A 25,724-nucleotide genomic window follows, 5' to 3' on the forward strand; every position below is an offset into this window, starting at 1 on the left:
ACCTTAGGGGTTTCCTCTTTTCTGGTCCTGCCATTGTTTTACTTAGGAACATTTAGTAAAAAAAAAAATGTTTTTCTTTTTTGTACAGTACAACAGCTTGGAGCAGCTTTGTATTAATTTCACCAATGAGAAACTGCAACAGTTTTTTAACCACCACATGTTTGTGCTGGAACAAGAGGAGTACAAGAAGGAAGGCATCGAGTGGGAATTCATTGACTTCGGCATGGACTTGGCCGCCTGCATTGAGCTTATTGAGAAGGTATGCTTGCTACATTTTATCACCCAATTTTAACACGTTTTACAAGCAGAAACTGAGAGCCTATCAATACACCAAAATGTTTTTGCTTTTCTGTGATTAGCCAATGGGCATCTTCTCCATCCTGGAAGAGGAGTGCATGTTCCCCAAGGCAACAGACGTTTCCTTCAAGAACAAGCTGTACGACCAACATCTGGGCAAGTCCAACAACTTCCAGAAACCCAAACCAGCCAAAGGCAAAGCTGAGGCTCACTTCTCATTGGTCCACTATGCCGGAACTGTGGATTACAATATCACTGGCTGGCTGGAAAAGAACAAGGACCCGTTGAATGAGAGTGTCATTGGACTCTACCAGAAGTCACCAGTAAAACTCTTGGCCTTCCTCTATAATGCCTATGCTGTTTCAGATGCAGGTAATACATTCTGTAATGTTCTTTCTTTTGTTGATGCCTAAAACATTTGCTTACTACACCTCCAGTATAGTAAGTGATTTAGATATTTTTTTTTTATACTTCGTAAAAGACATGCATCTATTCAGCCTCTCTTGCACTCAAAAGAACCTACCCTCCAATGTTCCCATCACAGCCTGCCTACAGACATTCACACATAGGGCCAGATTCACAGACGACTTACGCCGACGTATCTATTGATACGCGGGGTAAGTTCAAAGATGCGCCATCGTATCGATGCCCTGTATTCAGGAACCTAGATACGCCTGAAATATGGCTTCAACTGACCTACGTAAGTTGCCGTACACCGGCGTATCTTGGGTGCATATTTACGCTGGCCGCAAGGGGCGCTTCCGTAGATTTACGCGTAGAGTATGTAAATGAGCTAGATACGCCGATTCGATCGGCTGCTCATTTACATGGGGTCACGGTTAATTTAAATGAAGCACGCCCACTACCTGCCTACTTTGAATTAGGCTGGCTTACACCGGCTTATTTACACTACGCCGGCGCAACGTACGGCGCAACTCCTTTGAGAATACTGTTCTGGGCTCCCTGTTTTACGTCGGTGTAGTGCATATGAGATGCGCTACGCCGGCCAAAAGATACGCCGCTGTACCTGAATCTGGCCCATAGTTTGCGGTTTGCTTTAGTATTATGGGATGAAAGGCCCATGTGTGAAGAAAATATTCTCAAAATTAAGAGCTGAGCCCCACACCCTTATCACCTACAACACTAATCCTACTACACATAAAATAACGTCCTTATAGGATGTCTAATTGGGCGACTAAGTGGCAGATGAGGTTTAATGTTGATAAATGTAAAGTTAAGCATTTTATTGAATTAAAGTGGGCCGGTCTGGATGAAGTCCAGGGCCAAATTTTTGTCCCAGTCCAGCCCTGGGTAAAGTTGAAACGGGGAAATAACGATTGCCTCTCGGGGGATCAGGAAGGAATTTTTCCCCCCGCTGTAGCAGATTGGATCATGCTCTGCCGGGGTTTTTCGCCTTCCTCTGGATCCACTGTGGGAATAGAATTGGGTATATGGGATTGTAAAATATTTTTTATTTTATTTACAGTATTTATTTTTTTATGGTTGAACTAGATGGACTTGTGTCTTTTTTTAACCTGACTAACTACGTAACTATGTAACATTGCAGAAGCTGCCACAAAGAAGGGTGCGAAGAAGAAGGGTTCATCTTTCCAGACTGTGTCTGCTCTCTTTAGGGTTTGTGACATTTTATATTGGATACACACGTTTTCTCATTTCTGCTGTACATTTTTGTATATATATATATATATATATATTTATTATATCATTTTTTTTTTCTGGCTACAGGAGAATCTGAACAAACTGATGTCAAACTTGAGGAGCACTCACCCTCACTTTGTGCGTTGCTTGATCCCCAATGAAACCAAGACCCCAGGTTAGTTCTCCCGAAGCAATAAGCGTATAGTGATTGGTTTGCGCAAACGTTATAACGCCTACAAAATAGGGGATAGAATTATTACTTTTTTTTATAATTTTTTTTTTTATTACTAGTAATGGCGGCGATCTGCGATTTTTGTCAGGACTGCGATATTACGACGGACACATCGGACACTTTTGACACATTTTTGGGACCATTCACATTTATACAGCGAACAGTGCTATAACTATGCACTGACTACTGTATAAATGTGACTGGCAGGGAAGGGGTTAACACTAGGGGGCGATCAAGGGGTTAAATATGTTCCCTTATAGGTGATTCTTACTGTGGGGGGAGGGGACTGACTGGGGGAGGTGACCGATGGATGTCCCTATGTACAAGGGACACACCATTGGTCTCCTCTCCCACGTCCCTGGCTCTGTGACTGCCGATCGCAGGGGCATGGCGGACATCGCGGCCGCCAGGCACGCGCATCGGCTCCTGGGTGACGCGGCGGGAGCGCACTCGCGGGTGGCCCAGAGGCCATATATTGACCGCCTCCCGCTATATTAGAGCCACCTTGTGGCCATAAATAGTCGGCGGCCGGATGGCAAGTGGTTAATTATGAGAGTTTATTTTTTACTTTGAAACTTTTTTTTTTTTTTAAGTAAACTTTGTAAAAATAAAAATTACAAATTTAATCTTGAGAAATATAAAAATATCATAGATTCAGTTTCACCATTAAACATTTTCATGTTTAGGTTCTATGGAACATCACTTGGTCATGCATCAGCTCAGGTGTAATGGCGTGCTGGAGGGCATCAGAATTTGCAGGAAAGGTTTCCCCAGCAGAATTGTCTACGCTGACTTTAAACAACGGTATGGGTCAATTGCTCGGATACGTTATGTGACGGTATACGACAAAAAACACAATAAACATATTTAAATTTGTTTACTTATTCAATAATACAGTTACAAAATCCTGAACGCAAGTGCCATCCCAGAAGGTCAGTTTATCGACAGCAAGAAGGCCTCCGAGAAGCTTCTTGGCTCTATTGATGTTGACCAAACCCAATACAAATTTGGGCACACCAAGGTACACTTTCGTATGACTGTGATTTACAAATGTTTAACTCCACAAAAACGATGCACAAGTTTTATATTAGATTCTATGATTTCTAGGTGTTCTTCAAAGCTGGTCTGCTGGGTACTCTTGAGGAGATGCGAGATGATAAGTTGGCACAACTGATTACTCGTACTCAGGCCAGGTGCAGAGGATATCTCATGAGAGTTGAGTTCCAAAAAATGATGCAGAGGAGGTATTTTAATTTCAAAATTTGTTATAAAACTATTTTGAAAAATGTTCATTCAAATTATGGTCAGGGCTGTCTTAATGAGAGGGCACACCTGGGCACTGCCCAGGGACCCCAAAGCAGCTGGTCCTTGAGCCCAGCTGTCCCTCTACATCCCAGATATCCCCCCAGAACTCTGACCCCTCTACATCCCAGCTACCCCCCCAGCACTCTGACCCCTCTACACCCCAGATATCCCCCCAGAACTCTGACCCCTCTACATCCCAGCTACCCCCCCAGCACTCTGACCCCTCTACACCCCAGATATCCCCCCAACACTCTGACACCTCTACATCCCAGCTATCCCCCCCCAGCACTCTGATCCCTCTACACCCCAGATATCCCTCCAGCACTCTGACCCCTCTACACCCCAGATATCCCCCCAACACTCTGACCCCTCTACACCCCAGATACCTCCCCAACACTCTGACCCCTCTACACCCCAGGTATCCCCCCAGCACTCTGACCCCTCTACATCCCAGCTATCCCCCCCAGCACTCTGACCCCTCTATACCCTAGATATCCCCCCAGCACTCTGACCCCTCTACACCTCAGATATCCTCCCAGCACTCTGACCCCTCTACATCCCAGATATCCCCCCAGCACTCTGACCCCTCTACACCCCAGATATCCCCCCAGCACTCTGACCCCTCTACACCCCAGATATCTCCCCAACACTCTGACCCCTCTACACCCCAGATATCCCCCCAGCACTCTGACCCCTCTACACCCAAGATATCCCCCCAGCACTCTGAGCCCTCTATACCCTAGATATCCCCCCAGCACTCTGACCCCTCTACACCCCAGATATCCCGCAGCACTCTGACCCCTCTACATCCCAGATATCCCCCAGCACTCTGACCCATCTACTCCCCAGATATCCCCTCAGCATTCTGATCCCTCTACACCCCAGGTATCCCCCCTGCACTCTGACCCCTCTACATCCCAGCTATCCCCCCAGCACTCTGACCCCTCTACACCCAAGATATCCCCCCAGCACTCTGACCCCTCTATACCCTAGATATCCCCCCAGCACTTTGACCCCTCTACACCTCAGATATCCCCCCAGCACTCTAACCCATCTACACCCTAGATATCCCCTACCTCCTACCTACTTGATTTCTGTTTACCTGCACTGTCTCCATTGTAGGGGCCCCTGAGCATTACTTTGCCCAGGGGCCCATGATGCTATTAAGACGGCCCTGATGATGGTTGCATCTTTCTTCCAGAGAGTCCGTCTTCTGCATCCAGTACAATGTCCGCTCCTTCATGAATGTCAAGCATTGGCCATGGATGAAGCTCTACTTCAAGATCAAGCCTCTCTTAAAGAGCGCTGAATCTGAGAAGGAAATGGCCAACATGAAGGAAGAGTTTGCGAAGACAAAGGAGGCTCTGGCCAAGTCAGAGGCCAAGAGGAAGGAGCTTGAGGAGAAGATGGTAGCCATCATGCAAGAGAAGAATGACCTGCAGCTCCAAGTTTCATCTGTAAGTGTTTAACCATTTGTAATTAGCACATCGGAGGAAACACCCCAAAAAACTTGCACGATACACAATCTACGAATAAGCAATTTATACCTATAAATAAATGTACTTCCCAGGAATCTGAGGGCCTAGCAGATGCAGAGGAAAGGTGTGAGGGTCTCATCAAAGCCAAGATTCAACTGGAGGCCAAAATCAAGGAGATTAACGAGAGGCTAGAAGATGAAGAGGAATCAAATGCAGAGCTTACAGCAAAGAAGAGGAAACTTGAAGATGAGTGTTCTGAGCTGAAAAAGGACATTGATGATCTTGAGTTGACCCTGGCTAAAGTAGAGAAAGAGAAGCATGCCACGGAAAACAAGGTATTTAACCAGTCCAGTACATGTGACGTGGTACATTGGTGGCGCTGGTACTTGCTTACTGAGTGTAACTTGTATGTCAGCTACAGTACCATAGGCGTGAGCACAGGGTGTGCCAGGGCACACCTTGACCAGTAGCCTACCGCCAACCAGTAGCCTACCGCCCTATGACAGCGGGACGATGAGGCTCTCATTCTGGCCGGACATCATATGACGTCTTCGCCTTCCTGAGCCACTAGGGGGCACACGCACGCGCTTGCCGCGTCACTGGGGACCCAATGGGCGTGGCCATGATGGCCACCAGGCACCCACAATTGACCAGTAACTGAGCAGGACCGTGGATCTGTGTGTGTAAACACACAGATCAACATCCTGTCAAGGAGGTGGTGTGTCCCTTGTACATAGGGACACCGATCGGTCACCTCCCCCAGTCAGTCTCCTCCCCCCACAGTTAGAATCACTCCCTAGGGAACACATTTAACCCCTTGATCGCCCCCTAGTGTTAATCTCTTCCCTGACAGTCATATTTATACAGTAATCAATGCATTTTTATAGCATGGATCGCTGTATAAATGTGAATTGTCCCAAAAATGTGTCAAAATCGCAGATCGCCGCCATTACTAGTAAAACAAAAAAATTATAAAAATGCTATGAATCTATCCCATATTTTGTAGCCGCTATAACTTTTGCGCAAAAAAATTGTTTTTTTATATATTTTTTGGGGATATTTACTATAGCAAAAAGTAGAAAATATTGCTTTTTTTTTACAAAATTGTCGCTTTTCCTTTGTTTATAGCACAAAAAATAAAAAACGCAGAGGTGATCAAAAACCACCAAAAGAAAGCTCTATTTGTGGGAAAAAAATTTGGTGGTTATTCAACCTGTGCGGCACATATTCCCCCTGATATTTCACTAAATAATGCTTCTCCTTTTTTCTTTGTTCTCTTACAAAATTTGTAAAAAAAAAAATTATAATAATAAAAAAGAAAAAGAAAAATAATGACACTGTCTACTGCTCTACTGACACAAATCTCTGCCCTTATGACACCGTCCACTGCTCTACTGACACCGTCCACTGCCCTACTGACACTGTTCACTGCTCTACTGACACAAATCTCTGCCCTTATGACACCGTCCACTGCTCTACTGACACCGTCCACTGCTCTACTGACACCGTCCACTTCTCTACAGACACTGTCCACTGCTCTACTGACACCATCCACTGCTCTACTGACACCATCCACTGCTCTACTGACACCGTCCACTGCTCTACTGACACCGTCCACTGCTCTACTGACACCATCCACTACTCTACTGACACCATCCAGTGCTCTACTGACACTGTCCACTGCTCTACTGACACCGTCCACTGCTCTACTGACACCGTCCACTGCTCTACTGACGCCGTCCACTGCTATACTGACACCGTCCACTGCTCTACTGACACCGTCCACTGCTCTACTGACACCGTCCACTGCTCTACTGACAATGTCCACTGCTCTACTGACACCATCCACTGCTCTACTGACACCATCCACTGCTCTACTGACACCGTCCACTGCTCTACTGACACCATCCACTGCCCTACTGACACCATCCACTGCTCTACTGACACCATTCATTGCCCTACTGACACCATCCACTGCTCTACTGACACCATCCACTTCTCTACTGACACCATCCATTGCCCTACTGACACCATCCACTGCTCTACTGACACCATCCATTGCCCTACTGACTGAAACCATCCACTACTCTACTGACACAAATCTCTGCCCTTATGACACCATCCACTGCTCTACTGACACCATCCACTGCTCTACTGACACCGTCCACTGCTCTACTGACACCGCCCACTGCTCTACTGACACCTTCCACTGTTTGAGCTTTGGGGTGCACACCCTAATGCTATGTGCTGCACACACCTATGTCAGCTACATAATAACTTGTCATTCCTGCACTGCATAGGTCAAAAATCTTACTGAAGAAATGGCCGTGCTTGATGAAAACATTGCCAAGCTGACCAAGGAGAAGAAAGCTCTTCAGGAAGCCCACCAACAGACCCTGGATGACCTTCAATCTGAAGAGGACAAAGTCAACACCCTGACTAAAGCTAAGACCAAGCTGGAGCAGCAAGTGGATGATGTGAGCAAATAAAAAAGACAAAAAGTAATCCAGTTATGCATGCTATAATAATAGAGTTGGAAGATAGTTATTAATTTAACTGTATATTGTAGCTGGAGGGATCTCTTGAGCAAGAAAAGAAGCTCCGCATGGACATGGAGAGAGCAAAGAGGAAGCTGGAGGGTGATTTGAAGTTGTCTCAGGAGTCCTTGATGGACCTGGAAAATGACAGGCAACAACTGGATGAAAAAGTTAAAAAGTAAGACACTGGTGTCAGTGGGAGAAATCGTGCCTCATCATTTGTATCAGGGGAAGGAATAGGGTCCCATAATTAGTGTCAGTGGGAGGAATAGTGCCCCATCATTGGTGTCAGTGGGAGGAATAGTGTCCTATCATTGGTGTCAGTGGGAGGAATAGTGTCCCGTCATTGGTGTCAGTGGGAGGAATAGTGTCCCATCATTGGTGTCAGTGGGAGGAATAGTGTCCCATCATTGGTGTCAGTGGGAGGAATAGTGTCCCATCATTGGTGTCAGTGGGAGGAATAGTGTCCCACATTGGTGTGAGTGTGTTACGACCCTGATTCTGAGAACACTCTGTCTCAAGTTTAGACTCCAGCTGTAGAGGCCTATCAGAATTAACCACCAGCTCACTCTCACTGAACTATAAGAGTATGGGGTCTATATCATCATATCCTCTGATTGGAGCAAAACATGTAGAAATAGTTTAATACTTGTTAAACTATATAGTAACCTTTGTCTAGAGCAATGACAAGGATAAGTCTTTAGTAAGTGCTTTTTGAATATATAGGTACTGAACTTGAGTCATGTAGGAAATTAGCACTCCTGATATAACATATAGAAGCAAAACCTCAATATATTTAGAGCAAGTATCTCAATAGTTAATATGTATTTCTGAAAGAGAGAGAAGAAGGTAGTCCAGGCTATGGGCAACAACACTAACTATATGGCAAAATAGTCTTTAAACACAAGCAGTTAAAGAGGTAGTGTGGACCAGGTCAGTTTGCATAGTAGTAGATGGTAATCCCAATGTGCAATAATATGCTCTATATAATTATGCAGTTTAAGAAGTAGTGTGAACCAGGTCTGTTTGCACAGGAGTAGATGGTAATCCCTTTATGCAGTAATATGCTATATATCCTTATGCAGTTTAAGAAGTAGTGTGAACCAGGTCTGTTTGCACAGGAGTAGATGGTAATCCCTTTATGCAGTAATATGCTATATATCCTTATGCAGTTTAAGAAGTAGTGTGAACCAGGTCTGTTTGCACAGGAGTAGATGGTAATCCCTTTATGCAGTAATATGCTATATATCCTTATGCAGTTTAAGAAGTAGTGTGGACCAGGTCTGTTTGCACAGGAGTAGATGGTAATCCCTTTATGCAGTAATATGCTATATATCCTTATGCAGTTTAAGAAGTAGTGTGGACCAGGTCTGTTTGCACAGGAGTAGATGGTAATCCCAATATGCAGTAATATACTCTATATACTTGCGGTTAGGAGGTAGTCCAGACTGGGAAAATAAGCACAGGTGTAACGCTGGTGGTCCTTCTATCTAGTATAGCAACTAAGATCAGGATCCAAGTATCCCAAAAGTGAAGTTCAAGGTTGGTGTGAGTTGGTGGAGGGTCTCCAGGTGGCGACAGGGTCCAACAGGAATATTCCAACAACCTGTCGCCAGTGCTGGAGGTTTAAATAGCCCGGTCTCCCATGCACGCCGAGCGCCGCACACTGGAACGCACTTCCGCGTTCCAGCGTGGAGCGCAGACGTCCGCGTACCGGAAGTGACGCGGATGTCTTTGTGAATGGAGCGCAGCTGTCATATTAGGTAAAGCTGCGCTCCTAGTACATAAATTAACGCTAATAGCGTTACATACTCCCCTCCTCAAGGGGGCCCATCCGGGGCGCCTAATAGGAGATGGTTTATCAGGATATTTGTGATGGAACTGCTTAATAAGTCTAGGGGCATGAATATCTGATGAGCATTCCCAGGAATCATCTGTGGGAGAATAGCCTTTCCAACGAATCAAGTATTGAATGGAAGAACCTCTCCTCCTAGAATCCAAAATTTTCTCTACTTGATATTCAGTCTCACCAAAAACTTGAACTGGTGGAGGAGGTTGTGGATCTCTGTTTGGAAAAGGGTTTGGTTTGAAAGGTTTAATTAATGAAACATGGAAGGATGGATGAATCTTCCAATCGGAGGGTAGAATTAATCTGACAGCATTATTGTTAATGATGTGGGAAATTGGAAAAGGTCCCGTGTACTGACGGCCAAGTTTCTTAGAAGGAATCTTGAGTCGTAAATTCCTAGTAGATAACCATACCAAATCTCCAATCTTATAAGATGGGGGTTTTGTTCTATGAGAATCGTAGTACTTCTTTTGTCTAATCTGCGCATCTTCAAGATTAGAACGGAGAGTATCTAGAGTATCCTTTATGGTTGATAAAAGATTCTGAACAGCAGGGACATTAGTTGAAGGAAAAGTAGACGGTAAATTATTAGGATGAAAACCATAATTTGCGTAAAAAGGTGAAAACTGGGAGGATGAACTGGAGGCGTTGTTGTAAGCAAATTCTGCATGTGGAAGTAAATGAAACCAGTCGTCTTGGAGGTGGGTGCAGTAACAGCGCAGATATTGTTCCAGTGTTTGATTTACCCGTTCTGTTTGCCCATTAGTTTGGGGGTGATAGGCGGTAGACATGCGATGATCTATTTGTAGCGTTTGACAGAGAGCTTTCCAGAATCTGGAAATGAATTGTGAGCCTCTATCTGAAATGATCTGAGATGGTAAGCCATGAAGTTTAAGAATATTGGATATGAAAGCCTTTGCCGTCTCTTGAGAGGTTGGTAACCTCTTCAAAGGTACAAAATGGGCCATCTTTGTTAAAACATCAACTGTGACCATGATGGTGTTTGTTCCATTTGACCTTGGGAGGTCAACTATGAAATCCATAGAAATAACGTCCCAAGGTCTATTTGGTACTGGGATAGAAGTTAATAGACCATAGGGAGGTTTTCTAGAATGTTTGTTGGTGGCACAGGTCTGACAAGAATTAACATAGTCCTGAACTGTCTTTGTGAGATTTGGCCACCAGTAATTTCTCTTGACTAGATGAAGGGTCTTAGTAATGCCAGGATGTCCTGCAAGTGGAGCATCATGAAGTTGTTTTAGTAACATAAGTTGCAATTTTGGTGGAACATATATCTTGTTGTTAAAAGTTAATAGTCCGTTAGACTCTTGTTGTAAACCCATAGGTAAATGAGATCTCTCTTTAGTGAGGGTTTGAATAAGCAATTTATTGAAGGTCATAGTAGTACCCAGAATCCTATTGGATGGAATAATTGAAAATGGTGGAATCTCCAATGTTTGTTCTTCATGCATACGAGACAAAGAGTCTGCTTTAGTATTTTGAGTGCCAGGAAGGTAGGAAATAACAAAATTGAATCTATCGAAAAATAGACTCCATCTGACTTGACGGGCAGAGAGAGTTTTGCAAGATTTTAAGTGTTGTAAATTTCGATGATCAGTGAGGATGGTGATAGTATGTGTTGAACCCTCCAGCAAATGTCTCCAGTTAGAGAGAGCATCTCTTATTGCTAGTAATTCTTTCTCGCCAATAGGATAATTTTTTTCCGCTGAGGAGAGTGTCCTGGAAAAAAAGGCAACTGGATGTAGTGGTTCCGATAATGTAGGTTGTTGGGAGAGTACAGCGCCAAGAGCAAAATGCGAAGCATCTACTTCTAATGTAAAATGGTATGATGGATTTGGCAATTGAAGAATAGGAGCAGAAGTGTAACTATTCTTGAGTGTGTCAAAAGATTTCTGTGCATCATCATTCCAAACAAAAGGTATCTTTGAACTGGTTAAGCTGGTTAATGGTCTCACAATAGCTGAAAAGTTCTTTATGAACTTTCTGTAGTAATTTGAAAAACCGAGAAATCTCTGAAGAGCTTTCCTAGTTTGTGGTGCAGGCCAGGACAGAATACAATCTACCTTAGATCGATCCATCTGAACTCCACTAGGAGTAATTTGGTAACCCAAGAAGGAAATAGTAGTTTGACTGAATACACACTTTTCAAGTTTTGCATACAAAGAGTGTGTCCTAAGCCTAGCCAGAACCCAGCGCACATGTTTGTGATGTTCATCCTGATTCTCAGAATAAATTAAGATGTCGTCCAAATAAATTACAACGCAAATATCAAGTAGATCATGAAAAATATCATTAATGAACCACTGAAAAGTTGCTGGAGCGTTACACAAACCAAAAGGCATCACACAATACTCAAAAAGGCCATATCGGGTTTTGAAGGCAGTTTTCCATTCGTCACCCGAACGGATTCTGATCAGATTATATGCACCTCTGAGGTCCAGTTTTGTATAGATCTTGGCGTTCTGTAGACGCTCAATGAGTTCCGGAATGAGTGGTAATGGGTATCTATTTTTTACAGTGATATTATTGAGGGAACGATAATCAATGATTGGTCGGAGTGAACCATCTTTATTCTTTACAAAAAAGAGAGCTGCACTTGCTGAAGAGGTGGAGTTCCTAATAAACCCCTTTTTTAGATTCTCATCGAGGTACTCTTTTAAATGTACAAGCTCTGGTTGAGAGAGGGGGTAGATTCGAGCAGTAGGAATAGGACTGTCGGGAATAAGGTCTATGGGACAGTCGTAAATTCTATGTGGAGGAAGTTTATCTGCATTAGTCTTACTGAATACATCAAGGAAATCATGTAAATATTCAGGTAGGTCATGTGGAATGGCGTCAGAGAAAGAGATGATGCATGGGGAATAACAGAACTGTTTACAATAATCAGACTGTAAAGAAATTGATTTGGTGGACCATAAGAAAATAGGCTGATGAAGAAGTAACCATGGGAGGCCTAGAACAATGGGAAAGACAGGTGAGGAAATAATATCAAATTTGAGGGTCTCAGAATGACCAGTGGCACATGTAACCTTTAGGGGAGATGTCTGAGATATAACAGGACCATGAGTTGAACTGGACCCATCAATAAAAGTGAGTGACACTGGATTTTGCTTAAACACACAGGGAATTTTATTTGATTCTACAATACTTGAATCTATAAAGTTGCCGCAGGCTCCGCTGTCGACCATTGCTTCAATGGAAATCTCTTCTTGATCCCACTGTAGAGTAAGAAGGATAAAGATATATCGATTAGACGTGGAAAGGGATGAGTCTAATTTATTAATGTGGGAAAATTTACCTTCAGAGTTTTTCTTAAGTAGAGGACAGGTAGACACAATGTGGTCTGGAGCTGAACAATAAAGACATAGATTATTGGCTCTACGGCGTTGCTTTTCTGCTGGAGTCAAAGGTCCTCTTATAGTTCCAAGTTCCATTGGAGACTCTTTTGAAGGCGATCTGAATCTCCTGAAGGAAGTGACTGGGTATGTATTTGCACGTTCTGCCTTTCTCTCACGCAGACGGCGATCGATAGTCACTGATAGGTGCATGAGGTCTTCTAGAGTATCAGGGAGCACGACGCGAGCAAGCTCATCCTTCATAGCCTCTGATAAACCCAAACGAAATTGATTTCTAAGAGCAATCTCTGACCATTGGGTCTCCCTGCTCCAGCATTTAAATTCTGAAATAAAGTCCTCCACAGGCCTCTTACCCTGTTTGAGGGTTCTGATTGAATTTTCAGCTGTTAGCTGTTTGTTAGGATCTTCATATAAGAGAGACATCTCATTAATGAAAGTATCAAAAGCTCCCAAAAGATCTCCATGTTCTTCTATGTATGTATCAGCCCACACTCTGGGTTCACCTCTGAGATAGGTAACTAAAGTGAGGATCTTTATTCTATCAGAGTAATAAGTGCGCGGACGTAATTCGTACATCAAACGACATGAACTAATAAATTGTTTATAATTCTTCCTTTCACCAGAAAAAAGTTCTGGTGGGCAGACCTTAGCTTCAGGTCTGTCTCTAGCTTGTGCATGATTGAGATTGCGTAAGGTATCATTCTGAACACGCAATTCATTCATGTTAGCAGTCAGGTTATCCACTCTTTGGGAGAGTGTAACTAAATGATTTGCAAGTTCAGCTGGATCCATCTTGAATGTTTCCCTTTTTTTTTTTTTTTTTTTTTTTTAAAGGGGTTGGAATATTATGTTACGACCCTGATTCTGAGAACACTCTGTCTCAAGTTTAGACTCCAGCTGTAGAGGCCTATCAGAATTAACCACCAGCTCACTCTCACTGAACTATAAGAGTATGGGGTCTATATCATCATATCCTCTGATTGGAGCAAAACATGTAGAAATAGTTTAATACTTGTTAAACTATATAGTAACCTTTGTCTAGAGCAATGACAAGGATAAGTCTTTAGTAAGTGCTTTTTGAATATATAGGTACTGAACTTGAGTCATGTAGGAAATTAGCACTCCTGATATAACATATAGAAGCAAAACCTCAATATATTTAGAGCAAGTATCTCAATAGTTAATATGTATTTCTGAAAGAGAGAGAAGAAGGTAGTCCAGGCTATGGGCAACAACACTAACTATATGGCAAAATAGTCTTTAAACACAAGCAGTTAAAGAGGTAGTGTGGACCAGGTCAGTTTGCATAGTAGTAGATGGTAATCCCAATGTGCAATAATATGCTCTATATAATTATGCAGTTTAAGAAGTAGTGTGAACCAGGTCTGTTTGCACAGGAGTAGATGGTAATCCCTTTATGCAGTAATATGCTATATATCCTTATGCAGTTTAAGAAGTAGTGTGAACCAGGTCTGTTTGCACAGGAGTAGATGGTAATCCCTTTATGCAGTAATATGCTATATATCCTTATGCAGTTTAAGAAGTAGTGTGAACCAGGTCTGTTTGCACAGGAGTAGATGGTAATCCCTTTATGCAGTAATATGCTATATATCCTTATGCAGTTTAAGAAGTAGTGTGGACCAGGTCTGTTTGCACAGGAGTAGATGGTAATCCCTTTATGCAGTAATATGCTATATATCCTTATGCAGTTTAAGAAGTAGTGTGGACCAGGTCTGTTTGCACAGGAGTAGATGGTAATCCCAATATGCAGTAATATACTCTATATACTTGCGGTTAGGAGGTAGTCCAGACTGGGAAAATAAGCACAGGTGTAACGCTGGTGGTCCTTCTATCTAGTATAGCAACTAAGATCAGGATCCAAGTATCCCAAAAGTGAAGTTCAAGGTTGGTGTGAGTTGGTGGAGGGTCTCCAGGTGGCGACAGGGTCCAACAGGAATATTCCAACAACCTGTCGCCAGTGCTGGAGGTTTAAATAGCCCGGTCTCCCATGCACGCCGAGCGCCGCACACTGGAACGCACTTCCGCGTTCCAGCGTGGAGCGCAGACGTCCGCGTACCGGAAGTGACGCGGATGTCTTTGTGAATGGAGCGCAGCTGTCATATTAGGTAAAGCTGCGCTCCTAGTACATAAATTAACGCTAATAGCGTTACAGAGTGGGAGGAATAGTTCCCCAATTCCCATCATTGGTGTCAGTGGGAGGAATTGGGTCCGATCGTTAATGTCAGTGGCAGGAATTGTGCCCTATTATTGGTATTAGTGGGAGAAATAGTACCTCCTTATTGGTATCAGTGTGAGGAATTGTGCCCCCATAATTGGTATCAGTGGGAGGAATAGTGTCCAGTTGCAGCTGGTGGTATATTTATTGGGGGGGGGGCAGCAAACAATCCGCCCGCTGGGAGTCGGGTCTGTCACAGGCATCCCCACCCCCCCCGGTCAGTCCCAAGCTCTGCACTTACCCCATCTAGGTCATGGGCAGCCAGCACTTCCTCCGGGTGGCAGGCGGCGTCTCCTAGCCAGCCAATAGGATCGCTTCTCCTCCTGGCCAATTGGGTGACAGGTCTCAGGACAGGTCTCCTGATTAGTCGGGAGGAGAATCAGGAAGACAATAGCAAATATTAATTCGCTTTTGTCACACAACTGGGTGGGCTCGGGGCACAGTGCTCTGCGCCCTGAGCCCACCCTTTTTTTGAAGCTTATTCGAATTTCTGGCTCTAATCATGTGCTTTTAAAAAAAAAAGAAAAAAAAAACATTGTAATCCATGCGTTCGGCGCCCCGCATGTAGATTAGGGAGCCGGACGCATGGATTCGGTGGGCGGCCTGTGCCCTGCATTACAGTGGGAGAAATAGTGCCCCATCATTGGTGTTTCATCATTATTGTCAGTGGGAGGAATAATGCCCTATTATTGGTATTAGTGGGAGGAATTGTGCCTCATCATTGGTATCAGGGGAAGGATTCGTGCCCCGTCATTGGTGTCAGTGAGAGGAATAGTGTTCCATCATTGGTGTCAGTGAGAGGAATAGTGTCCCATCATTGGTGTCAGTGAGAAGAATAGTGTACCATCATTGGTGTCAGTGAGAGGAACAGGGCTCAAGTCCTGCGGGAATGCGTGGGAACGGAGTTCCTGCACTTTTTTCACAGCAGGAACGCAGTTCCCTTTGCAGGACTAGAGCAGCCGAGAGCAGCCGAGCCGCCCAAGCCAATCCTTCACTAAGCAGCGATGCCCAGCTCGAGTCACTGTCAGGGGCAGGCGAACCTTAGTAATCCTTTATGTTACTGCCCGCTTCCTATATATGGATTCATCAGGTAGTGTGCGGGTATTCTGTCACGTCCTCGATGCCGTAATGTCTCCTGGGAGCTTTTGTCATTGTTCCCAGGAGACATTGCGGAGGTCTGCCGCGAGTTATCGCGGGATTTAGAAAGAACATGCGGTTTAGTAATTATGCATATGAGCGTATCATTTTTTTTTTTTTGGTGGGGGAGTGGATCTTGGGTGGGAGTTCCCACACTTTTTTCCCCAGGACTTGACGCCTGGAGAGGAATAGTGTTCCATCATTGGTGTCAGTGAGAAGAATAGAGTTCCATCATTGGTGTCAGTGAGAGGAATAGTGTCCCATCATTGGTGTCAGTGAGAGGAATAGTGTTCCATCATTGGTGTCAGTGAGAGGAATAGTGTCCCATCATTGGTGTCAGTGGGAGGAATAGTGTTCCATCATTGGTGTCAGTGAGAGGAATAGTGTTCGGTCATTGGTGTCAGTGGGAGGAATAGTGTCCCATCAATGGTGTCAGTGGGAGGAATGGTGCCTCATCATTGGTATCAGGGGAGGAAATAGTGTCCCATCATCCCATTGTTGGTGCAAGTGAAAGGAATAGTGTCCCATTATTGGTGTCAGTGGGAGGAATTGTGCCTTCTTGTTGGTGTCAGTGGGAGTAATAGTGCCTCAAGGGCTGGATATAGGCAGTCAAAGAGCTGCAGTTCACTGCCATAGATGAAGGTATTTAACTCTATTACACTTTTGCTTAAACAGGAAGGATTTTGAAATCAGCCAATTCCAGAGCAGGATTGAAGATGAACAGGCCTTGGGTGCACAGCTGCAGAAAAAGATTAAGGAACTTCAGGTAACTTGAAGAGCATGATACAAATAATTTAGTGTTTCTGTTATCAAAACTATACAGGAAAATAATAACTTATGTGAACTTTAGGCCCGCATTGAGGAACTTGAAGAAGAAATTGAGGCAGAGCGTGCATCTCGTGCCAAGGCTGAGAAACAACGCTCCGACTACTCCAGAGAGCTCGAAGAGATCAGCGAGCGTCTGGAGGAAGCCGGAGGGGCAACATCTGCTCAGATTGAGATGAACAAGAAACGTGAGGCGGAATTCCAGAAGATGAGACGTGACCTGGAGGAGGCCACCTTGCAGCACGAAGCCACCGCTGCCACTTTCCGGAAGAAGCACGCTGATAGCATGGCAGAGTTCAGTGAACAGGTTGACAACCTTCAGAGGGTCAAACAGAAATTGGAAAAGGAGAAGAGTGAGATGAAGATGGAGATAGACGACCTCGCCAGCAACATGGAGACTGTCTCTAAATCAAAAGTAAGTGCAAGCTTGGTTTCTTTTTTATTTCAGGTATGACATTCTGTATACCATATGAGGAAAAGTATGTTAGCAATGAGATGGGAGAGGAAACAAAAAAAGGTTACTTGGATAGTAATCTTACGCACTTCTCTTTCACTGTGCCGGCAGGGAGATCTATGTGCCAAGGCCATAAATATATATATATTATATACACTATAGGCCGGATTCAGGTAGATCGGCGCATTTTTAGGCAGGCGTAGCGCATCTCATATGCAATACGCCGACGTAAAGCAGAGAGGCAAGCACCCAATTCACAATGCAAATGCTCCCAACGTTGCGCCGGCGTAACGTAAATTCGTTGGCGTAAGCCCGCCTAATTCAAAGTAGGTGGAAGGTGGGCGTGATACATTTAAATGAAGCGTGGCCCCATGCAAATGATGGTCCGAACGAACGGCGCATGCGCGCGCATGCTCAGAATCACGTCGAATATACTCCCTAAGATACGACGGCTCAATGCCTACGACGTGAACATAACCTACGCCCAGCCCCATTCACGTACTAATACATAAACAACGTAAAATACAACTGCTGTTCCCTGGTCCATACCTTCACATGACTTACACCTGCTTTATGTGGCTTAACTTTACGCCGGACGTACGACTTACGTAAACCATGTATATTAAAGAGCCGGGCGCAAGTACGTTCGTGAATCGGCGTATCTCACTCATTTGCATATTTGCAATGAGGCGGCCAGCGTGAATATGCGCCCAAGATACGCCGGCGTAGGAAAGTTACGTCGGTCGGAGGAAGCCTATTTTCAGGCGTATCTAGGTCTATGGGTACGGCGCATAGATACAACGGCACACATTTACACTTACGCGACGCATCTATAGATACGTCGGCGTAAGTGCTACGAGAATCCGGGCCATTATTTTTTAAAGTATTGGGACGCCTGCCTTTACACGCACATGAACTTTAATGGCATCCCAGTCTTACTCCGTAGGGTTCAATATTGAGTTGGCCCACCCTTTGCAGCTATAACAGCTTATTCTTAACAGCAACTCTTCTGAACAACTCTATAGAACACCTTTGGGATGAATTAGAGCGGAGACTGCAAGGCCAAGCCTTCTCATTCAACATCAGTGCCTGGCGTTACAAATGCTCTTCTGGAAGAATGGTCAAACATTCCTATAGACACACTCCTAAACCTTGTGGACGGCCTTCCCAGAAGAGATGAAGCCGTTATAGCTGCAAAGGGTGGGCCAAGTCAATATTGAACCCTACGGACTAAGACTGGGATGCCTTTCCTCTTCTAGCAGGTGGACAGGGAGATTGCAGTGGTTCCAGGCTACCCGATCGCACCGGAGAGCCCGGTAAAGGCAATGGAGGGAGTGGGCCCCCCTTCTGTGCCCTGTAGAAGCGATTGGGTGGCTGCAGAGCCACTCGGATCACTACATGAAAGCCCATGGACGGCCGCAAATTTTGATATTGAGATCATGGCTAGAGCTGCAGTCATTATCCTGGTTTAACTACTTCAACCTATGGATGTACCGGTACGTCCTAAGGGCGCGAAGGAGTCGAAAACTGGCAAATCTACGATTCAAAAAGCACAACGAAATCACAAATTGATAACGGAGCTTCGTTTTTATTAATTCGTTGATACCCTGTACTAAAAATGTACTTGGTTTTCCTAATAGGCAAACTTGGAGAAGATGTGCCGAACCCTAGAGGACCAATATTCTGAGATCAAAACCAAAGAGGAAGAACATATGAGAGTGATTAATGACTTAAGTGCCCAAAGAGCTCGCCTTCAAACAGAGTCTGGTATTTATCTGCCTTGAAACATTTTTCTGCAATAGTTGTCACACAGAGAAGCGCCATACCAATTTTATTATTATTTATCTCTCCAAACAGGTGAATACTGTCGCCAGGTAGAAGAAAAAGAGTCCTTGGTCTCTCAACTCTCCAGAGGCAAACAGGCCTTCACCCAACAAGTTGAAGAGTTGAAGAGGCAGCTTGAGGAAGAGGCAAAGGTACGAGATAATCTTTACTGAAATGTTCTCTGCCTTGTAAATGAGAGTGGCACTCACAAGCCTTGCTATGTTATACTCCTATAGGCCAAGAATGCCCTCGCTCATGCTCTTCAGTCTTCTCGCCATGACTGTGATTTGCTCAGGGAGCAATATGAAGAGGAACAGGAAGCTAAGTCTGAGCTTCAACGCTCATTGTCCAAGGCCAACAGTGAAGTCGCTCAGTGGAGGACAAAATATGAGACAGATGCCATTCAGCGCACAGAGGAACTTGAAGACGCCAAGTAGGTGTCCTAGTTCTTTCCTACTACAGTTTTAAATCTTAAAGTAGAGTTCCACCCAAAAATGGAACTTCAAATTTTTGGAATCCCCCCCCCCCCCCTCCGGTGTCAAATTTGGCACCTTTCAGGGGGGAGCAGATACCTGTGTAATATAGGTATTTGCTCCCACTTTCTGGCATAGATCACCGCGGTGATCGCAGTGACATATGCCATGTCCGGCGCCTACACTGTCCTCCCCCCGCTGTCTTCTGGGAGACACACAGGTGCCAGAAGACAACAGGGACCAGTGAGGACTGGAGAGGCGGGGCAGCTATAATCTTGGGATTTTTTTGAAAACACAGATTTTTACATATTGTACCTGGTTTTACTGAGGCTGGAAACCCTGATGGGGCCCCCCACTAGTGACATGGGGCCCTCGGGCAGTGCCCGAATGGTCAGTCCACCCCTGATGTGGCTGCATTATTTAAAGCTATTAGAATAGTTTTTAACATTTTAGTATGGGGTGCCTTGAGACTAGGGGTGCAACGGATCACAGATGATCCGTGATCCGAACGGGTCACCCCCTTCGGATCGGAACACACTGTGATCCGCGGATTGCCGCGGCTCCGGAGCTAGGCCGAAGCCGCGGCCTTTCCTAATGTTATGGCCGCGGCTCCAGAGCTATGGCCGCGGCTTCGGCCTACCTCCAGAGCCGCGGCCATAACGCTAGGAAAGGCTGCGGCTTCGGCCTAGCCCCGGAGCCGCAGGAATAACATTAGGAAAGGCCGCGGCTTTGGCCTAGCTCCAGAGCCGCTGCCATCTTGGTACACCCGGCAGCGGCCCTTCTCTGTTTACACCCACAGAGGAGAAGCCTGCACTCGTGGGACACACGCTGGGAGTGTCTGTACTGCCCGGGGGGGGGGTCTATTGCCCTGAGGGGAGGGAGGGTCTCTTGCCCTGAGAGGAGGGGGGGTCTCTTGTACTGAGTGGAGGGGGGGTCTCTGGCCCTGAGAGGAGGGGGGTCTCTTGTACTGAGAGGAGGGGGGGTCTCTGTACTGAGAGGAGGGGGGGTGTCTGCACAGAGGGGGTACTATAGTTGGTGGGGGGGAGATGTGTATATTACAGTGGGGGGGGGGGGGAGATGTGTATATTACAGTGGGGGAGATTTTTTTTTTTTTTTGCCGATCCGAAAAATGATCCGATCCGTGACTCCTGATCCGAGGAACGATCCGAACCGTGAGTTTTTTGATCCGTTGCACCCCTACTTGAGACTGTCCATAATTTTAAAGGGTGCCTTGAGGTTGTCTATAATTTTAAAGGGTGCCTTAACTGAAAAAAGGTTGCGAAACTCCGATGTAACTTACTATAATCTGCATTACAGGAAGAAGCTGGCGCAGCGCCTCCAGGATGCTGAAGAACAAATTGAGGCAGTCAATTCCAAATGTTCCTCTCTGGAAAAGACCAAACAGAGACTTCAAAATGAAGTGGAGGATCTCATGGTGGATGTAGAACGTTCCAATTCAGCATGTGCCGCTCTGGATAAGAAACAGAAGAACTTTGATAGGGTTTGTCTTTGATATAGAAGATTCCTTTAAGTTGTGCCCGATGATTATCAAGGAATGATTCTGACAATGGTTCAAATGATTTAAATGTTAAAGCGGTGTTCCACCCGCAATTTCAATTTTTTTTTAAAGTCAGCAGCTACAAACACTGTAGCTGCTGACTTTTAATAAGTACACTTACCTGTCCAGGGAGCCCATAATGTGCCCCCCCCCCCCAGGCCGATCTGTCCATCGGATCGGGTGCAGCCGCCACCATTTTAACTAAGGGAAATCGGCAGTGGAGCCTTCAGGCTTCAACGCCGGTTTCCTACTGCGCAATGCGCGAGGTCGCGCGGCACTTCCTGAATGGCCCCGACATGTTCTGGGACACACACAGGTCCCAGAAGGCAGCGGGTGAAGTACAGGAAATGACGCCCTGGGCCGGGGTGATGCTGGGGCAGAAGTACACAAGGTACTTCAATAAAGGTAGGAAGGAGCAATAGAAAAAAAAACAATAGCCAAAACCTAGTGGTGGAGGAGTAGGCTTTCCTTTAGACTGCTTTCACACTGAAAGCGCCCTGGCGTTGGCGGTAAAACGCTGCTATTTTTAGCAGCGTTTTACCGTAATTTTTGCGGCCGAAAGTGCGCTTTTAACCCCCGCTAGCGGACGGAAAAGGGTCAAAAGCGCTACAGCGGTGCTTTGCCGGCGGTGCTGCCCATTGATTTCATTGGGCAGGGGCGCTTTAGGAGCTGCTGGAAGGACTTTTTTGACGCGCTGCCAAGCCAGCGCACCGCTCCAGTGTGAAAGCCCTCAGGCTTTCACACTGGAGTGAACGGAGCTGCTCTTTCAGGGCACTTTGCAAGCGCTGTTTTTAACGCTATAGCGCCTGCAAAGCACCTCAATGTGAAAGGGGTCTAAGGAACTAGTTTAAAAAGTGGGTGGAACTCCGCTTTAAGAGGTTATTACAATCAATACTCGGGTTATAACTAAAAATATGTTCCATTTTCTTATTGCAACAGGTGCTGGCTGAATGGAAACAGAAGTATGAGGAGAGTCAGGCTGAATTGGAAGCTTCTCAGAAAGAATGCAGGTCTTTAAGCACTGAAATTTTCAAGATGAAGAATTCATATGAAGAGGCATTAGACCAATTGGAGACCATCAAGAGAGAAAACAAGAACCTTCAACGTAAGCATATACTTTTTTTTTAAAGTGTAGCGCCCCCACATGGGCGTGGTCATCTTACCAACCACTCCCCTTTACAAATGTTTCTATGGCAATGACTCAAACACAGAGATGCTCCCCTAAAACGGACAAGGAGAGTGTCCTCAATCCGGGGACTGTCACCGGACACTGGGGATGTCTGGTCACCCTAGTATAACACTCAGATAATCGGCGCCCCCACCTCTGCAGGCGCCTGGGTGCAGTGCACCCTGTGCACCCTGCCTAGGATCGGCCCTGTTTTTAAGTACCGTATTTATTGGCGTATAACACTCACTTTTTTACCCTGAAAATAGAGTGTAAACTGTGCCTGCGTGTAATACGCAGTGGGCTTTGGAAAGTTTTTTTCCTGAAACTTCACTCTTAGCCCTCGTACACACGACCGGACATGTCCGCTGAAACTGGTCCGCGGACCAGTGTCAGCGGACAGATCCGATCGTGTGTACAGGCTAGCAGACAGATTTCCAGCGGACAAATGTTTCTTAGCATGCTAAGAAACATGTCCGCTGGAAAGCTGTCCGGCGGACATGTCCGCTGGTTAGTACACCTAACCAGCGGACAGATATCTCCCGCATGCGTCAAATGGATTCGACGTATGCGTGGAAGTATTTTACTTCCTGGTTTGGTGACGTGGCGGCGTCAACGTCACCGCGCTGTCTGTCCGCGCGGATTTCGGTTTGATGGTGTGTACAGCCATTAGACCGAAATCTCCAAGCGGACATGCCTGTTTTCAACGGACTGTCCACTCGTCTGTACGGGGCCTTAAAGTTAGGGTGCGTGTTATACGCCTGTGCGTGTTATACGCCGATAAATACTGTAGTTCACATCATTTCTGAAGTTACACGCTTGTTGAATCTAATTTTGTGTTTCAAAAATCCTTTCTTCAGAGGAGATTTCAGACCTGACGGAACAGATTTCAGAATCAAGTAAGACCATTCACGAGTTGGAAAAGGCCAAGAAACAGGTTGAACAGGAGAGGTCTGACTTCCAAGCAGCTCTTGAAGAAGCAGAGGCATCTCTGGAGCATGAAGAGGCCAAAATTCTGCGCGTACAACTTGAACTGACCCAGGTTAAATCCGACATTGACAGGAAAATAGCTGAAAAAGATGAAGAGATCGACCAGATTAAGAGGAACAGCCAAAGAGCCCTGGAATCCTTGCAGAGCTCTTTGGATTCTGAGATCAGAAGCAGGAATGATGCTCTGAGACTGAAGAAGAAGATGGAGGGAGATCTCAATGAGATGGAGATCCAACTCAGCCATGCCAACCGACAGGCAGCTGAGGCCCAAAAGCAACTTAGGAATGTTCAGGCACAATTTAAGGTACAGTTACTGAAGATTCTAGTTGGCCTGAATTAAATGAAACTATAAGGTATTCCAGTTGGCTAACCTTTCACATTGTACCTACTTAGGATGCCCAACTGCATCTTGATGATGCTCTTAGAGGAATCGAAGATCTTAAAGAACAGCTGGCTATTTCTGAAAGACGAGGCAATCTCTTGACTGCAGAAATTGAAGAGATGAGGTCTGCCCTGGAACAGACGGATCGCGCACGTAAGGTGGCTGAGCAAGAGCTGCTCGACGTCACAGAGCGCGTCCAACTTCTACACACCCAGGTGAGGAACATAGGTTCCTTGGACCTTTTTGTTTTAGTCTTTATCCACAGTGATAGATGTGATAATTGCTTGTTATTTTTTTTCTTCCTTCAGAACACCAGCCTCATCAACACAAAGAAGAAGCTTGAATCTGATGTCTCACAATTGCAATCTGAAATGGAAGAAGCCATTCAAGAGTCCAGGAATGCAGATGAAAAAGCAAAGAAAGCAATCACTGATGTAAGTCTTACAGGACAAAAACAGACATAAGGCCTCGTACACACGAGGGGACATGTCCGCTCGGAGATTTTGGTCTGATGGTTGTACACACCATCAAACCAAAATCCGCGCGGACAGAATACGCGACGACGACATGAAGGCGACGTGACGGCGACGATGACGCGCGACGTTGCGCGAACCCGGAAGTTAAATCCTTTCACGCATGCGTCGAATCACTTCGACGTCATGCACGGGTTCTCGGGCCAGCGGACATGTCCGATCGGTCATACTGACCATCGGACATGTCCGGCGGACATCGTTCCAGCGGACAAGTTTTTTAGCATGCTAAGACATTTTTGTCCGCCGGAAAACGGTCGGCTGGACAAATGTCCGCTGGAAAATGGTCCGCAGACCAGTTTCAGCAGACATGTTCGGTCGTGTGTACGAGGCCTAACACTTAACCGGTTCCCGACCGGCTCCTATACATATTAGGATGACCACGTGTCCCGGATTGCCCGGGACAGTCCCGCATTTTGCAGGTCTGTCCCGGGCACATTAATTCCAGGACAAAACAGTGTCCCGGAATGAAACTAACACAGCCACCCCCCCCCGGAATCAATTCGACGCATGCGCGGGATTTCGGGACGCTGGTTACACGTCATAACCAGCGGACATGTCCGATTAGGTGTACTAACCATCGGACATGTCCGACGGACATGTTTCCAGTGGACAAGTTTCTTAGCTTGCTAAGAAACTTTTGTCCGCTGGAAACCTGTCCGCTAGGCCGTACACACGGTCGGACATGTCCGCGGACCAGTTTCAGCGGACATGTTCGACCGTGTGTACGCGGCCTAACAGTTAGAATCACTCCCTAGGAGACACTTAACCCCTTCCGCGCCCCCTACAGGTTAACCCCATTCACTGCCAATGAAATTTATACAGTAATCAGTGCATTTTTATAGCACTGATCGATGTATAAATGACAATGGTCCCAAAATGGTGTCAAAAGTGTCCGCCATAATGTTGCAGTCACGATAAAAATCGCTGATCGCCACCATTACTAGTAAAAAAAAAAAAAATATTAATAAAAATGCTATAAAACTATCCCCTATTTTGTGGATGCTATAACTTTTGCGCAAACCATTCAATAAACGCATATTGCGATTTTTTTTTACCAAAAATATGTAGAAGAATATGTATCGGCCTAAACTGATATTTTTTGGGGATAAGAGCAAACAGTAAAAAATATTGCATTTTTTTCCAAATTGTCGCTCTATTTTTGTTTATAGCGCAAAAAAATAAAACCGAAGGTGATCTATTTGATCACCTTCGGTTTTATTTTTTTCCTCCAAAAGAAAGCTCTACTTGTGGGGAAAAAAATGGACCTCAATTTTGTTTGGGAGCCACGTCGCACGGCCGCACAATTGTCAGTTAAAGCGACGCAGTGCCGAATCGCAAAAAATGCTCTGGTCTTTCGCCAGCGAAATGGTCCGGGGCTGAAGTGGTTAAATAGTTAACATTTTGTCCTTGTAA

The 25,724-nt window shown here is 45.4% G+C and overlaps 1 protein-coding gene across 1 annotated transcript in view; it reads left to right on the top strand.

The window, feature by feature from the left end:
• The window catches only part of LOC120918957 (myosin-1B-like), a 43,879-nt gene that overhangs the window by 14,962 nt on the left and 3,193 nt on the right, over positions 1–25,724 (top strand). The window contains exons 15-35 of the mRNA XM_040330875.1: positions 89–259; positions 360–669; positions 1,865–1,932; positions 2,044–2,131; positions 2,875–2,992; positions 3,086–3,209; positions 3,296–3,432; positions 4,695–4,950; positions 5,064–5,306; positions 7,272–7,448; positions 7,541–7,686; positions 16,783–16,873; positions 16,958–17,347; positions 19,027–19,153; positions 19,244–19,362; positions 19,447–19,643; positions 21,001–21,184; positions 22,181–22,346; positions 23,267–23,700; positions 23,790–23,993; positions 24,087–24,212. Of these exons, the coding sequence (XP_040186809.1) occupies positions 89–259; positions 360–669; positions 1,865–1,932; positions 2,044–2,131; positions 2,875–2,992; positions 3,086–3,209; positions 3,296–3,432; positions 4,695–4,950; positions 5,064–5,306; positions 7,272–7,448; positions 7,541–7,686; positions 16,783–16,873; positions 16,958–17,347; positions 19,027–19,153; positions 19,244–19,362; positions 19,447–19,643; positions 21,001–21,184; positions 22,181–22,346; positions 23,267–23,700; positions 23,790–23,993; positions 24,087–24,212 (3,876 nt within the window). The remainder of the gene's footprint in view (positions 1–88; positions 260–359; positions 670–1,864; positions 1,933–2,043; positions 2,132–2,874; positions 2,993–3,085; positions 3,210–3,295; positions 3,433–4,694; positions 4,951–5,063; positions 5,307–7,271; positions 7,449–7,540; positions 7,687–16,782; positions 16,874–16,957; positions 17,348–19,026; positions 19,154–19,243; positions 19,363–19,446; positions 19,644–21,000; positions 21,185–22,180; positions 22,347–23,266; positions 23,701–23,789; positions 23,994–24,086; positions 24,213–25,724) is intronic.

This window comes from Rana temporaria, chromosome 12 (genome assembly GCF_905171775.1).
Source record: "Rana temporaria chromosome 12, aRanTem1.1, whole genome shotgun sequence".
Lineage (NCBI taxonomy): Eukaryota > Metazoa > Chordata > Amphibia > Anura > Ranidae > Rana > Rana temporaria.